This window comes from Parasteatoda tepidariorum, chromosome 10 (assembly GCF_043381705.1).
Source record: "Parasteatoda tepidariorum isolate YZ-2023 chromosome 10, CAS_Ptep_4.0, whole genome shotgun sequence".
Taxonomy (NCBI): Eukaryota; Metazoa; Arthropoda; class Arachnida; order Araneae; family Theridiidae; genus Parasteatoda; species Parasteatoda tepidariorum.
In genome coordinates, this window is record NC_092213.1 from 20,504,331 (window position 1) to 20,520,906 (window position 16,576).

The following is a 16,576-nucleotide window of genomic DNA, read 5'->3' on the forward strand; positions in this document are numbered from 1 at the left end:
AAATAAAGCTGTAAGCTAGCAGACAACGAATATTACCTTTTAAATATAATTAAAAAAATAGTTCACAATGGATTTTTTCTTTTTCATAATATATCATAAATAAGGTTCAAATGCAATTCTAAAATTGCTAAATAAAAGTATGATTTTAGGAGCTATCAACCCCCTTCATATATCCATTTCTAACTAAATGCTCCTTCTTACTGAGTGATTGTGTCCCGCAGTGGACTGATCGTTAAGACACGGTTCCCAGCAGATCACCGAAGTCAAGCATCACTGGCTACGGTCAGTCTGCGGGTGGGTGACCAATTGGATCAGTCTGCGTAGGGACCGAGGGTGTGCGGTATTGGTCCTCGTTAAACTGTGCTACCGTAAAGTGCTCGACTTCGCGCGCAGGTCGTCGGGCTACCGAAGCGGGGGTGCCATCCCCTCCGCAGAGGATCAGAATTGTGATGGCATGTCTTCGGATCATCCTCCGGGATGTTTCCCAGACCGTCGCCAATAGTGCAGCTCTAGTGCGACGTAAATTAACAACAACAACTACTGAGTGATTGTAACTAATCAAAAAATCTGTATAGATCAATGCTACGAATTCTTGCATAAAACTGAAAGGCATCAATTAGTGCAACAGAGTTAGGTAATTATATTTTTTGTTTAAAGATTTAATACCAGGGAGTAATTATAAAATTTCAAATTTGTAAAAAAATATTATGTACCTTTTTTTCTCAATATAAAAAGCAAAAACTTTTTTAATGGCGCAGGAGTTATATTAAATTTTATTTATGAACGATTTTAAAAGAAGAAAAAGAAACCTTAAACCTTTAGGTCTCTTAATTTTCACTAGATGGCAGCATCATTAGAAATATTTGAGAGAATATTTTGAAAAAGAATGATTTATTTTTCACTTTAAATATGTTTCTCGATTTTTTTTCAATGATTTTATTTTTTATTAATGATTTTATTTTGTTTTTATGGAACGTCCTTTCTAATTTAGTGTCGTGATCTTATTTTGTACTTAATTTATAACTGTAAAATTGCGTTTCTTGTTGTTGTATTCCCATAAAATTTATTACATCGAGACTGGATTTGTGATTTTTTGTTCCTGTTATAAGTATTTTTTCAATAATACAAATATAAAATTTTCTTATCAGTTTTAAACCCTTTATTTCACATTTTAATTCTCTTATTCGTAAAAATGTTTTTATCCCATTTTTAGTGTACTCTTTTTGTGTGGATAATGCAGTTCAATAAAATGATTTTATTTTAAGTAATTATACATGTTGTTACATGGATACTTGAACTAGAACTTGTTTTTATTTTATCTGACAATAATTACTGGCTTGTGTATCATGCATACTGCCACATTTGAATAGAAAATTCAATTTTCTCTCAACTCGTAATCGAAATGTTCCTGAGATACATTCAGTTTCGTTTCTTTCACAGATATCTTAATTTTCGGGGCCACACCTGGTGCAACTTCTTCGATATCAAGTCTGATGTCTAGTTGGCACTTAATACAAGTCACTCTTTTTGTATTATTTCCTACGTATTCGGTATCTCTTTCAAAACGTGTCACGGAGTTGTTTGAAGTAGAAATTCGAAGTTCAGGTCTTTTGAACTTGTGAATGATTCCGAAAGTGCAGTTACTGTTACAAATGTTATTGTTTTCGAGAAAGCACTCATTCTCGGTTTTCCCATGATTGAAATTTGTTGATAGATCTGGACAGATATCTGTTGAGAAATTTTTGCATGATGCAACAAGGCTCCATTGTCCCTAAAACGGTAAAATAATGATTTAGTAATAATAAATTCTTTTTTTTTTTATATAGAATTATAATTTTTTTCTTAAATTGTAACATTATTTTATCCTCCAACAGTTCCCTTGCTCAAAACTCCTTTTACTTCTCTCACTTTTATTTAATGATATATATATGGGGAAAAAAAAAGTTCTGACGCATATTCGTTGACGCAATTACTTTGAAGGTCATCGGATATCAGAACGACACCGAAGTCAAGCATCACTGGCTGCGGTCAGTGTGCGGGTGGGTGACCACTTGGATCAGTCTGCGTAGGGACCGAGGGTGTGCGGTATTGGTCCTCGTTAAACTGTGCTACCGTAAAGTGCTCGACTTCGCGCGCAGGTCGTCGGGCTACCGAAGCGGGGGTGCCATCCCCTCCGCAGAGGATCAAAATTGTGATGGCATGTCTTCGGATCATCCTCCGGGATGTTTCCCAGACCGTCGCCAATAGCCCATTGTGCAGCTCTAGTGCGACGTAAATTAACAACAACAACAACGATATCAGAACGAACAGTACTCGGTTTGGAAATGAAGAAATAGGGTAAATATAGTGAAGAACCACAATTTCTTTGCTAACAAAAAACTGTTAAAATATAATAAAACATAAAACTGTTAAAATTTCATGTAAAATTATAGCATTGTGTCCTGATATGTATTATACAAGTTATAGAAGCACATTATGCAGAAACATCTTATCACTGAGATGTCAGTAATTGTCTAATGCTGCACATGCGCGGGAAAAATTAGAGAATTTATTTTTTCTTAAATTTTTATAGAATTGTATTTGGTAACTAATTTGGTACTTTCAAAAAGAAAGTTCAAAATGATCAGGGGTTTTCCACAAATTTCATATTGTACTATTAAGCAAGTTTTATTAAAAATGACAACGGCATTGTCGGGTATAGTTCCCATATCAGTATCTTTTCTTTCGAATGTATTCTTCATATTTCGGTGTATGCAATCATATTTCGGTGTATGAACGTTTATTGTAAGGCATTATCACTTTTCATTCAATTTTGTCTATTGATACAAAATAATATTTGTAGAAAACACCTTATCATTTTTAGTTTCTTATAAAAAGTACAAAGACTACTTAGAAAATTGCTTGAAACTTTTTAAATTTTTAAGATATTTAAATCGTACTTTTTTAGTTAGGTGACAAGTTTACGTATATGATTTACTACAAAATTAAAAAAATATATTTTTTTCTTCAATTTTTCCCGTGCATTCGCAGTATAACAGAACTACTTTCTGTCTTTACTGTTTTAAACGAATTTTTCTCCCAATTTTTATGCAAAAATTCTATAAATAATTTTAAATCGCTCTACAAAATTTTTTTAAATTTATCGAATATTTTTAAACTTATAGCAAAAAAAAAAGAAAAGGAAAAAAAAAACGAAAGAAAAAACCTAAGGCAAAAAATTTTTTTTTTAAAAATAAAAATGTCCATATATCCATAAATATTTTAGTTAGACTTACAAAATTTTGTGTTCATATTGCATATAATAAACAAAATAACTGTCACAAGTTACAAATCTTTGGATATATTGTTTGGCATAGGGTTTCAATAGCATTATTTTCCATTTGTAATATATTGTCGGTCTCTCAAATCTCTAAAAGCTTTAAACTTCAATGTCTACATTGGCTTTGGATGAGAAATACCCCACTTATTCTCGCCAATAATATAAACCACTAAAATTGTAATAGTTTTTATCTCTAAGACTAAGCAGTGTGAATCGATTGCTTTAAATTTTGAAAAATAAACAGATTGACTCTTCTGAGTGGTGCATACGATGAACACAATTTTTATGTCTCTTCTTGACTAAAACTTTGATAGCAGCGTAGTACCCTCTATTGACAAACTTTGTAACTAACTTTGAAATCAGTGCGGAAGCAGTTTTCTGGTTTCCTAAGCAAAAATCAGCGAATCGTCAGTCATCTTTGGCACATTCGGTATGAGCCTTTGGTTTATCGATATATGTGACGCTGGCTTAAAGGATATACAATTTGAAGATACATGTACTTACCTTTATGATGCACAAAGATATTGGTCTATTATGTGCACCATTATTTCCACATTCCCCTATTTCATCAGTAAGTGGGTGCAGGCAAGCATAACTCTCGTTTGTATTATCCATGCACTGAAATAAAGTGTCTTGATTTTTAGATATGCACAAACGAGCGGCTTCAGTTAGTTTTTTCGTTTTTATCATCCGCTCATATTCTTTCCCAGGCTTCTTTCTCATATTTTCTTGCTTGGTATTGTCAGGATATATGACTTGATAATCTGGCATAGAGGCATGACTTATTACAACTGATTTCATCAAATGAGCATCATTTTCGAGTATCTTCTCCAGAATAGGAATGTCATTCTGTGCAATATCTTGAACATCATCTGTGTTAGATTTAACATCAACATTTAGGGGCGTAACATTGGATCTCTAAAATATATAAAAATGTTTAGTATTTTTCTCAAATTTTGAATTTTTGTTTACAAAAATTAAATTTGCAACTTTAAGTCTGTTTACGCCGTGGTGGCTCAGGGGATAGAGCATTCGCCACTTAATAAGGGGATCTGGGTTCGAATCGTAGCGATGGCCAGTCGATACGAATTTCGCACCCGGCTCGCATCGACAACAGTGCTGATGTAAAATATCCTCACTGGTAGACGGATCATGGGTTAGAGTTCCCTTGTTATTAGGCTAACCATTTGGAGGTTTTCGTGGTTTTCCTCTCCATATTACACAAAGGTGCCTTAGCTCCATCGAAAAGTTCTAAATGAAGGCTAATTTTTCCTAATACTTGATCTAGTAGTTCCCTTGTTTCCTGGATTGGATTCAAAATTGCAATTCTCTGGAGTTGAACATTGGTAGTCGTAAACTCGACTGTACAAAGCCGGTTTTAAAATAAAATATACGTTTGTTTATGCTGTTGTTGTAGGTTCCTAGGAATGGAAACGTCGTATTTCATACAGTCGAGACAAGTAATTTTAACCTTCTTTCTTTTGAAACTTTAAATAATTGATTGAGGTTGACTGGAAGTAGTGGCCAGACGCGGATTATACGGGTAAGGGTTTTACTAACCTAGGTACGTATCCGCGTCTGGAAGGAAAGGAAAGAAAGTCGAGACAAGTCATAATCTCAGTTCAGACGCTCCGTTTCGAGAGTTTCGGTTCGTTCAATTTCCCAGTTTGTATTAATATAGCAAAGCAATGGATTTTGGCTAGATTTTCGTTATTATTAAATTAATTAAGAGATATTTTTATAGCTTCGACATCATATAAATGAAATTAGTTTTTACACAGAGAGTATAGATGAGAAAGTAATTTAGGAGTTCTCGGTTTTCTGAGTTAGATTCAATATGATAAGGTTACGGAGGCAAACACCAAAGTCATCTTTAAATTAGTTATTCTCTGATAGTGTCAAAATAAGAAAAATATTTTGTTATTATGAGATTAGATGGTATCCGTACTATTCAAGTGAAACACTGTCTATAAATATATTTTTTAATTATTAGATTAGACCGTATGAGTACTATTCAAGTTAAGCACAGTCTATAAATATATTTTGTTAATTATCAGATTAGACCGTATGAGTACTATTCAAGTGAAACACTGTCTATAATATTTTTATATTGCTGCTTAAAAGGTTTGTACTTGTAATATTTATGTTTTTTTTAAATTCTAATTAGAGTTTAAAACTGAAAGAGTTGTTTCTTTCTATAACGCAATTCCATGATATTACCTTAATAAGCTACATTGTAAGACAAACTTATTTTAATCTTTTTCTAAGCTTATTAACCGTCTTTGCAATAATTATTTTTTGGTGTAAATTACATCAACAGATTAATATAAATTACAGTTAAAGAGATTAAGGATTTTTAACTACCAGCTTCATTCACAAATCTTATTTGATATATCAGTTTGTATATTAAATACGATGCGTTTTATAGTTATCTTATTTAGTAGATACCATTAATTTTAAATGTTATTTTGGGACCGGGATAGCCTGATTGGTAGGACGTTGGGTTCGTGTTCGTGAGAACGAGAGTTAGAATCCCGCTTTCCGAAGAATCGCTGTGTATTAAATGGTGACTAGTGCACGTTAAATCTGTATGGGTCACCAAGTCTTCCAATTTCCCATAACAAGTCAATACCTCTGTAAAGTACTGAATTGGAGATTGATCGTTCTCTGGTTCAGGTCAAAATTTCGATCTGGTATGATTCGCCCCACCCCCTTTTAAAGCAGGCTGTGACGTGTGTGAGTGACTGAAATTGTTTTTTTGGCCATAGATGGCACCACAAGAAAGCCCCTCCTGTCTTAAAAATTCGCTTGATTTCTGATATTTACTGATATTGGCAAATGACATTAGTAACGTATACAACTGTTATTTTTTAGAAAGATTATTAATAAAAATTATTTATTATCATTGTTATTATTATATTATTAAAATAATTTATTAAATTTTTTTATTCTAATGAATCTAAATAGAATCATTAGGAAAATTTTTTCGATGTAGGAAGTGGGTGCACAAGCTTTAGCAAACAGAATTCTTTCTAGTAAAGATACTTTAAGAGAATAATTTCAACTTTTGTAGAAAAAATTATTTATGCCAAGAAACAATTATTGCGAAGCAATCATTGGGGTTGGGGAGTGACCGCGAACAGGGAGCGCAACCTCTAGTATTAAATAAATACTTACCAAGTGCATCATCCATACTGATGGTAGGAATATAATAATAAGTCGGGACATCATTTTTAATAACATTTTAGAATGCAACAATTAAAAGAATAACTGGTGATAGAAATTATGCGTGTATTGTTTTCAGTAACTGACTGTAAGATCTCAGTAATTGTCAGTAATCGTAATTCAGTTTACAATGACTGACTGTAAGATATCGAACTCAGATGTCAAAAAATACTAAAAATGAAAGGGTTAAATATTACCTACGATAAAATTTTGACTTAGTTTTAAATGATGAAATCATTTTATTTTATTGCTGAGCGATTTTTTGAAGTATATATAACTTCTTTTTATAAGTAATTCTCTAAATGTTTTTTTTTTTACGTTATCAGCTGACTAAATATTATTTTAAGCGTTTCTATTTGCTTTAGAGCACCTGAACATATTTTTTACTTAAAAAATAAATCACGTTTAATATTTATCTAATATTTTCTTTCCACAATTTATATCGTGTTTATTTATGCACTATTACTGATTTTAAAGATACTAGCTTTGTTATTAGAATTTATTGAAATAAAGTATTTCAATTTTTTCTAAAAAAAAAACATAGAAAAATAGTAGTGATTTAAAGGAGTTAAATTATAAAGAAATGATTCGTTCTTGCAATCATTTTCAATTGAAAATATGTACTTTGAAATAATTGAATTTTATTAAAGGATTATTGCACCCTTTTAACTAAATAAAATAAATGTTTTAAAATATATGTTTTATTCCAATTTGAAAAAATCAATTGTTTTCGAAATAAAAGATTAACTTGCCCTTAGTTATTTCAATTAGCACTCTTAACCACACTTAAGTAAGAGCATTTCCATAACTGCCCGTTGAGGGCCAGGATTGTCATAGAGGTTAAAGCTATACAATTTCAAGGCCAACGGCATGATTGAGGTAAAGTGGTCAGCACTGCAGACAGGCCACCTTTACTTCCCAGACAAACTGGTACCCATTTTATTTTATTTTATAATCGTCGTTGAACAGCCGACCCAATTTTTAGGGTTTATAACTACTAATTATCAACTCCGTAGCCTTGTAAATTTGAACCCGATTCAGAAGACAAGGAAACACCTGGATCAAGTATTCGGAGATATTTGCCTTCGCGAGGACTTTTTAATGGAACTAACCCGCATTTGCGTTTCACAAAGAGGAAGACCACGAAAATCTCCCACGGTTAGCTTGACGGAAAGGGGACTCTAAATCATGATCTAACTACCACTGAGGATATTTTATGTCAGCACTGTGGTACACGGATGACTGGGGAAAAATAGTTATCTGTTAATTCGATTGATGTTGGCATATTCAGTTGCCGAAAACGCCAGAGAACCATTATTTTCATGATTTACAGTATCAAGAGCATACCAAGAATACGCGGCTGATTGGGAAAAAAATAGTTATCGGCAAAATCACTTGAGGCTTGTTATATTCAGTTGCCGAAAACGCCAGGCAACAATTATTTTCAAGATTTACAGTATCAAGAGCAAGCCGAAAATTCACGGATGATTAGGGAAGAAAATAGTTATCGGTAAAATCAATTGATGCATGGCATATTCAGTTGTCAATTGCATGTACGGCCGTGCAAATGGTAAGGGCAAACTGCACTACGAATGTATGACGAGCAGTTTCCTGATCGACGAATGTCGGATAGCTGAATTTTTCAGCGGTTGCATCGTCAACTTGGCGAAACAGGTTCGGTCCACGTCCCCAGACGTGATGTTGGTCGACGAAGAGATGTACGCAGTCCAAGTCTGGAGGAAGGTATCTTGAACGTTGTAGACCTGAGTCAAGTACAAGAGCTGTTGCTCATCACGTAGGTGTGTGGCCACCGTTTGTAGTGTTAAACGAAGATCGAGGAAGAAGCGAACTTCACAGTGTTAAACGAAAAACGCTTTCATCCCTTCCAGTTTCAGCAAGTACAAGCTTTGAATCCGGCAGACTATCCTCTCCACTTGAACTTCTGCCAGTGGGAGGTACAGCAATGAGCGTTGCAGCCGGACTTCATAGCTCATTTTGCTTCAAGTAAATTTACAGATGAGGTGACGTTTACACGCAAGGGTGTCTTTAAAGTGCACAATTCCCATGTGTGGCAACTGAGAATCCATATGTAATGCAACCACATTCATATCAACAATGATTTTATGTGAATGTGTGGGCTGGCTTTGTCAGCAATTTTTTGATTGGCTCATACTTACTACCGACGTGACTTAATAGCGAATGTTATCTTATTTTTCTGGAACAGGTATTACCAGAACTACTGCAGGATGTTTCGATTGCCATTCGTGACCGCAGTGGTTTCAGCATGATGAGGTGCCAGCCCACTTCAGCAATGATGTGCGTACTTACCTGAATGCCATGTTTGGGGTGCGATGGATTAGGCATGGTAGACCAGTTCTCTTGTTCTCCCCGATCTCCCGATTTATGGAGCCTCGATTTCGTTTTGTGGCGACATTTGACGAATCTTGATTTTGAGTTTCCACTTCACTCAGATGAGGAATTCGTTTGCTTGAATATCCAAAGCTGCTGCACGTGTACGTAAGATACCTGGCATCTTTGAACGTCTACGCAAATTACTCCACCAACGCTGTCAAGAATGTATCGCTACTGGTGGACGCAATTTTGCACAGTTATTGTAAACATTACACTTGTCAACGACGCTTTCAATAAGGACTTTGTCTTTCCTTTAGTCCCTTATTTTTTGTGTTTGCGCCTCACTTCGTCACTTGCGCCTAAACAATGAATGATTGTCACTATGTCCTGTACCTACCCTTAAAGTTTGTAACACGAATTCAAAGTATTATATTAATATAGGTACCACGATATCTGCTATATGCACTGTGGAAATAGATTTTTATGGCTTATCGAATGGGATAAATACTGGAGAAAATGGTTGATTATGGTAATTTTTAACTATCAGATGTTGGCGCCGAGCAATAGCATTACGCCGAATGATACTGAACATCGTTAATCTTAATTTAAATAGAATGAACTTCTAAAATCATGTTTTTCTTAATCTAATAACGTAAAGCCACCGAGAAGAGCAGTAAATAATAAGAAGAAAGAAACTGGAGTAGCTTTAACTGTGTCAGTATATCTGTTTCACTTTTTTGTGTGCATAATTTCGTAGTGTTGATCATTATCGATTTATTGATTATTTGGTTTCTTTTTTCAACCCGTAAGATGAACGAATATTCAGCTAGCAACAATATACTGAAAAAGTTACAAAACCATAAAATAATACTTATTTTCTACTTGAGTTGGCTCAGAAAAATAAATAAATTCATTAACAGGGTTGTGACACTCATTAACAGTATTTATAACCTAAGTATTGTGAATAAAATTATGCATTGACGCGATTTAAGGGCTATATTTTTCATTCTATTTTTTAATTGTGGATTCGTAAAATAATCTACATGTATGGAAGATGCTGTTTCAAATTTTCTACTTTTTTCAGATTTTTTTCGAGCTTCTTGCGTCTTAGCGTTCGATGCCAAGCGAGTAATTTTCTAGGGTTAAAGCCAATTTTTTTTTTGAGAAAATAAAACAATCAACTCCTAGAAATTCTAAAACTATCATCTGCTTTCTTTTTATTTGATCTTGCTGTGTTGATTTTTTTATTAATTCTTTTGTTAGCCTTATTTTTTATGACTTGTGCAATTCTATTTTTGAGATTATGGTTTCGAAGTTGTTCAGTTCATTTTAAAGTTTTAACTTAAGACAATATTTAAAAAAAGAATTCTAAACAAATTATCACACAGCAGCGGTCATCATAGCAAAGCATGCAACGACGACGCTTGCGCACTGTTTACTATTGCTCTTGAACTCAGTTGTAAAGTGTGATGACGTCCAAATAAGGTGCGCACGCCATCAAACCCAATATAACACCCATTTTACCATTGGGTAAAAACTAGCGGCGTTTGAATATTTCTTACTGAAAGTATTTACTTTAATAATTGAATTACTAATATTTTATAAATGTCTTCAGAACGCTTGAAAATAGCAGAAAAATAAAATTAGTGAAAAATATACATCACTGTGATAACAAAAAATATTTATTGAAATATAGCGTTAACACACCTTTGGCCAAAAATGGGTTATAAAATATGGATGGGTTTTTAAATGGGCTGAAAATCCAAAGTTATTAAAAACTGTTAATCAATAAACAATTTTTCACGATTTCTGTTAATAAATTAGAAAAAAAAACCTAATTTTATTTTATGTAAAAATAGAGAAAGCTAACACTTCGCTCTATTTAACGTCTTTTCATCCATTTCATATAACACAGTTTATCTTGTCAAAAATACCTCAATTTAAAATGTCTGAAAGTTTCAGCTCTTTGAATTTCAAAACACATCAACTTTCATACCAAATCCTTTCAAACAAAATTCAAATATTAAAAGCGATATTTAAAATATGTCCTCTTTTGCTTGCTCGAAAGCCAATTCACGATGAATTATTGAAGTTTAAGTGTCTAAATCAAAATTTACTCTCTTCACCTTGATAAATACGTATGATCTGACCACAAAAGAAGAGGAGCGCGTTGAAGCATGGTAGAAGGGTTCCAGATCCTGTTGACATAAAAGGGAGACGATTTCGCCTCATACCTAATTAGCAGTCTCTTACATTCATTACAACTTGTTGACCTCCAAAGGTGAAAGAGAAAGTCCTTGCATATTCATTCTGCATATATAATGATCCGGATATCTATATCTTGACCTTTTCAATTATTTTTTTCTCTTGACCATACAATCCTTTCTCTTCTTTCCATGGAAATTAAGATGGAGATTGTTGTAGTGTCAAAACAAAATACAGTAATCAACAAGAGATGATGGTTTTCATGCGGTGCTAAAAGGCAAAACATCCGTTCGTGCTGCTGTTTAATTAGTTTTTGGGATGTTTGTTGTTGGGAGATTTTTTTTCCTCAAAGAATTGTCTCTTTTGTAAACTGTGCGTAGTCATTGCTGTCTCTAAGAGGTTTAGATTTTTTTTCTGGAAATTTCTCCTTCATTTTTTTTTTCTCTTTTCAATTACTCTAGAAATAAGAAATACTGAATCATTACAGCTTTTTTTTTTGCTTATAAAAAAGGACAATAAGTAGTTAAAGTAATATCAAAATGAAACAGGAATTGCTAGTTTTTATAACTTATGCGTATATTTACTAAAATTGTAATAGTAAATGGTTCAAAATTATTCAGTATTGATGGTAAAATTAAATGAACAAAAGTTATTATGTTTCTACTCTCAAGACAAATGTCTTCATTTATTTCTTTCAACTACACTAGAAATAAGTAATACTGAATCATTACAACCTTTTTTTTTACTTATAAAAAGAGACAACAAGTAGTTAAAGTAATATCAAAATAAAACAGGAATTGTTAGTTTTCATAATTTATGCATATGTTTACTAAAAGTGTAAAAGTAAACTGTTAAAAATTAATCAGTATTGATGGTAAAATTAAATGAACAAAAGTTATTATGTTTCTACTCTCAAGACAAATGTCTTCATTTCTTTCTTTCAACTACACTAGAAATAAGTAATACTGAATCATTACAACCTTTTTTTTTACTTATAAAAAGAGACAACAAGTAGTTAAAGTAATATCAAAATAAAACAGGAATTGTTAGTTTTCATAATTTATGCATATGTTTACTAAAATTGTAAAAGTAAACTGTTAAAAATTAATCAGTATTGATGGTAAAATTAAATGAACAAAAGTTATTATGTTTCTACTCTCAAGACAAATGTCTTCATTTATTTCTTTCAACTACACTAGAAATAAGTAATACTGAATCATTACAGCTTTTTTTGCTTAAGAAAATGACAATCAGTAATTACAGTAATATAAAAATAAAACTGGAATTGTTAGCTTTCATAATTTATGCGTATACTTACTTAAATTGTCACAGTAAAATTTTCAAAATTATTCAGCATTGATGGTAAAATTGGATGATAAAAATTTCTTTCCTCAAGACCAATTTCAGTGGGATATGTAGGGAGAGTAAAAATATTAAATATGTCTTTACTAGAGATGAACCGGGTCGGCCTACTTGGACAGATTTTCTTTACCTTATTATTACCCGGATTCGGTAAAAAAGGTTACTACTCGATACCACGTATCCAGACTCAGTTTGTAATCTCAGGACCCCGTACTGGGAACCTGGACCCAGTTTTTAATCTCAAAACCCGGTACTCGGGTACCCGGACTCGATACATTTTACTGTGTATCCGGTACCGACCATCCATTTATGTTCGACTCAACCATATTAGGAATTATAGTAACCATAAAATTAATCCTGTATCTAGTTTCGAAGAATCCATGTATTCCATCAGTTTTTTTAATAATGAAGCTGAAATAGCTGTTTAGGCACAACATGTTTTACTTTTATGCTGAATTTTAATTAATATTAATTAAAATGAGAACCTTCAAGAGGGAGAAAAATGTTCGCTAAGGAGAAGTGCCCGTTCTAGAGAAGGGCATGAAAATTCAGAAATCTGATGCTGTAAAACTATTCTAACTTAATTAATATGGCAGTAAAATGAACAAAAATTTAGAAATAAGGAATTATATTGATATTTTTTAAAGTTATTAAAATCATAATGAATAAAATTCGAAGATATCTTTCGAAAAAAATGTGTTACATTTGTATTACTCTCATATTAAATTTGTTTCCAAAAAATTAGTAAATGCAATGCTACGTTTTTATTATCTAGTTTTGTTTTATTGGCTTAGCATTTAAAGAAGTATAAAGAACAACGGCCGGGATCATCTTGGTTGGTAGGACGCTGGACGGCAGTTCAAATCCAGCCGGCTGAAGACAAACCTTGTAGAAAATGGCATCTGGTGCGCGTTAAATCTGTCGTATTACAAAGTCCTCTAGGACACTCTGGGTGGTAGGGCACTGGGCTCATGTCCAAGAGTTCATGGGTTCGATCCCCACCGACCGAAGACTCCCCATGTAATAAATGGTGACTGATGCACGTTGAATCTGTCGAGTCGCAAAGTCCTCCAGGTTCCCATAACAAATCACTACCTCTGGGGGTATTGATCCGGGAGTTTCTTTGTGTTCCGGATTGATTCAAAATTACAAGACTGCGAAGTTCATTACAAATTATACCTCAGGGGGTAATGGATTGGAGATTGATCGTTTTCTGGTTAAGGTCAAAATTACGAATAGCCTTGGATAAATGTATGTATGAATGCGTCCTCGCTGAAAAACGGTCTGTGGCGTGTATGTGTGTTTGAAGTCGTATTCTTGGCCATAGATGGCGCCACTGAAAAAACAGGAAACTCATCCTCTGCCTTAAAAATTCGCTTGATTTCAAGCAAGCTTGGAAATAAGGAACATTGCAATAAAATAAAATATTTTCACCCTGTATTGAGAAGCTTAAGTGTTAAGATATGGCTAGATTTTATTGAATATAAATTACGTACATAGTTGATTTCAAATTTAAATCTGAGAATTAAAAAAATTTTCATTTTATTTACGTCATTGTAGTAAAATATTTTCAAAATATCTTACGTTTAACAGAATCTATACTAATACATAATATTTAAAATTTAATAAATTATTAAGTCCGCTGTTAAGAGTTCTCCATTCTATTTTTAAGAGTATATATTAAGAGTACATATTATATTTTTCCACTTCATAGCAAAGCCTTACGTTAATAATTCTATTCCAAGCAGTCAATCCAAATTTCTTTTAGAATTTTTAAATTTATTTTTACAAAATCTAATAATAAAAAAATATATGGTGCAAACGTACAATAAATTTTCCTGAGCAATATCTACGAAAATATTTTCTCTATTGGAAATTATACCATTTTCATATTGCTATGAATAAAAGTTATAATTTCCGGTCCTATAAATACACTGTTCGAATTTTCATTCTAAAACTATTTAAAAATAACTAGCAGCAGTCTGTCCATCCAATTAACCGTAAAGTTTACGGTAAAGAACATTTTTTTGCTTTTATGGTTTTGAAACCGTTTACTACTTGCAAATATATAAAACCATAAATACAAAACTGTACTGTTTTTTTAACCATTTGCAACTAGCGTGGTTTCAAAACAGTAAAAAAGAAATTCAACTGGACATAGGAGCTAAGCTTTCTGTTAGGTAAAGGACATTGATGAGTGCAGGACACAAATTGGAGAATGCAGGAAACTGGAAACTCTTCATGTGTTGAAGGGATTGGACGAAAAATTGTGGTGTCAACGCTAGGACTCGAACCCCAGTTTTGTAGTTCATGAGACTGGCAAATTTGCTCTCTCAGCTATGATATATGCGCAATTGTAGGAAACTAAGTGGAGCCAGACTTTTTGTCAGGTAATAGAAGGCATTGGAGAGTGCAGGACACAAATTGGGGATTGCACAGAACACTGGAAACTTTTCACGTGTTGAAGGGAGTGTAGAAAACATTATAGAGTCAACGCTGAGACTTGAACCACAGTTCTTTCGGTTATGAAACTAACAGATTAGCCTTCTCAGCTGTAATATGTACGCAGTTGCAAAAAACTAAATAACTTCAATTGGTGCAATAAGACTCTGTTTATTTAACCGCATTAGGTGAAAGCAGTTGAAAATAACCGACAGCAGCCTGTCCATCCATTTAGCCATAGAGTTTACAGTAAAGAACATTTTTTATTTATACAGTTTTAAAACTGTTTACAACTAATGTGGTTAAAAGATCATAAATACTAAACTCTATGTTTTTTTAACCATTTACAACTAGCAAGGTTTCAAATCCGCAAATTTCTACTAGACATTGGAGATGGTTTATCTTTTATGGTGCAGCTATTTATGCAAGAATGAGATAATCGTATTCTAACAGTTCAGGGTCACAAATTGGGAAAAGTAGGACGCTAGAACTCTTTATGTATTGGAGGGAATGGAGGAAATAATGTGTGGACTCGAACCCCTGTTCTGTAGGTCATGATATTGACGGATTAGCCCTCTCGGCTATAATATATACCCAGCTGCAAGGTACTAAGTGGCTTTATTAGGTTGTTCTAGTTCATGCGATAAAATTCTCGTTACTTCACTGTATGGAGTGAAAGCTGTTAATAAACTGTTTTTCTCATAGTGAACAGTTTGAATACCATCCTATTTATGGTAATTTGATTGCTTTGTAAGAATAGGGCAATATAGCATTTAAATAAATTGTTATTTAACCATTTTTTTAGAGAAAATTTTAGCAGTGTCTCAATTAGATGATCACTGCGCAAAATGTTCGATATATATATATATATAATGAATAATAGATTAATGAAAAGAGAGGAAGAAAAATTATTAAAATTAAATTACTTCTTAAGATATTAAATTTTTTTTTATGAATTCTTAAATTAAAAAAGTTATTCGAAATTTGTAAAACAAAATAAAGAAAAGATATAATTTCTTCATCAGCTCACACGATTATATTCCCAAAAAAGAGTGTTTTCTAATATATTGTATCAATGTAGCCAAAGCAAAATATATCAATACAATAGTGTGCACCACTTGAAAAAAAAAGGAAAAAAAAAGTTTTTTTTAAGTGAATTTTTTTATGTAAAAAAAAAGATACGTAAGTTTAAAAATAAAATTAAGATACATAATTGTTTTTTTAATATTTTTAAAAAGTAATTTTTTATTTTAATAATATTTCTTTTTCTATTTTCATTATTCATTATTTCATTATTATTTTCCAAATTTTCTCTTTATTTTAAATCCTTCTTGTCCTTATTGTGCAATATATATATATATATATATATATATATACATGCAACTCACCGAAGTCAAGCATCACTGGCTGCGGTCAGTGCGCGGGTGGNTATATATATATATTATAATAAGTTCATTAAATATTTTAGACTCTACAGTTTAGATTTTGTTTAGTTCAAAGTCATTCATTTTTCCAGTTATTAAACTTCTTAAGAAGTTTCTCTGAAATAGCTCATCTCTAAAAGTACCTGAAGGTAAACTTATTTACTTTCTCCTGCAAACAGTGAAAGTGATGATAAATCAAAACCACTTTGAAGATCATCAGGAGAAGAAAAAAAATCAGTTGAAGACA

At 32.5% G+C, this 16,576-nt stretch overlaps 1 protein-coding gene across 1 annotated transcript; it reads right to left on the bottom strand.

The window, feature by feature from the left end:
- Nucleotides 1-1,235: 1,235 nt before the first annotated feature.
- LOC107442730 (uncharacterized) lies at nt 1,236-6,783 on the bottom strand. Its single transcript, XM_016056362.4, has 3 exons — nt 6,497-6,783; nt 3,824-4,237; nt 1,236-1,771 (listed from the first exon to the last, which is right to left on the bottom strand). Exons 1-3 carry the CDS (start codon nt 6,560-6,562, stop codon nt 1,376-1,378), a joined length of 876 nt encoding a protein of 291 aa, XP_015911848.2. The 5' UTR covers nt 6,563-6,783; the 3' UTR covers nt 1,236-1,375.
- Between the last annotated feature and the right edge of the window lie 9,793 nt (nt 6,784-16,576).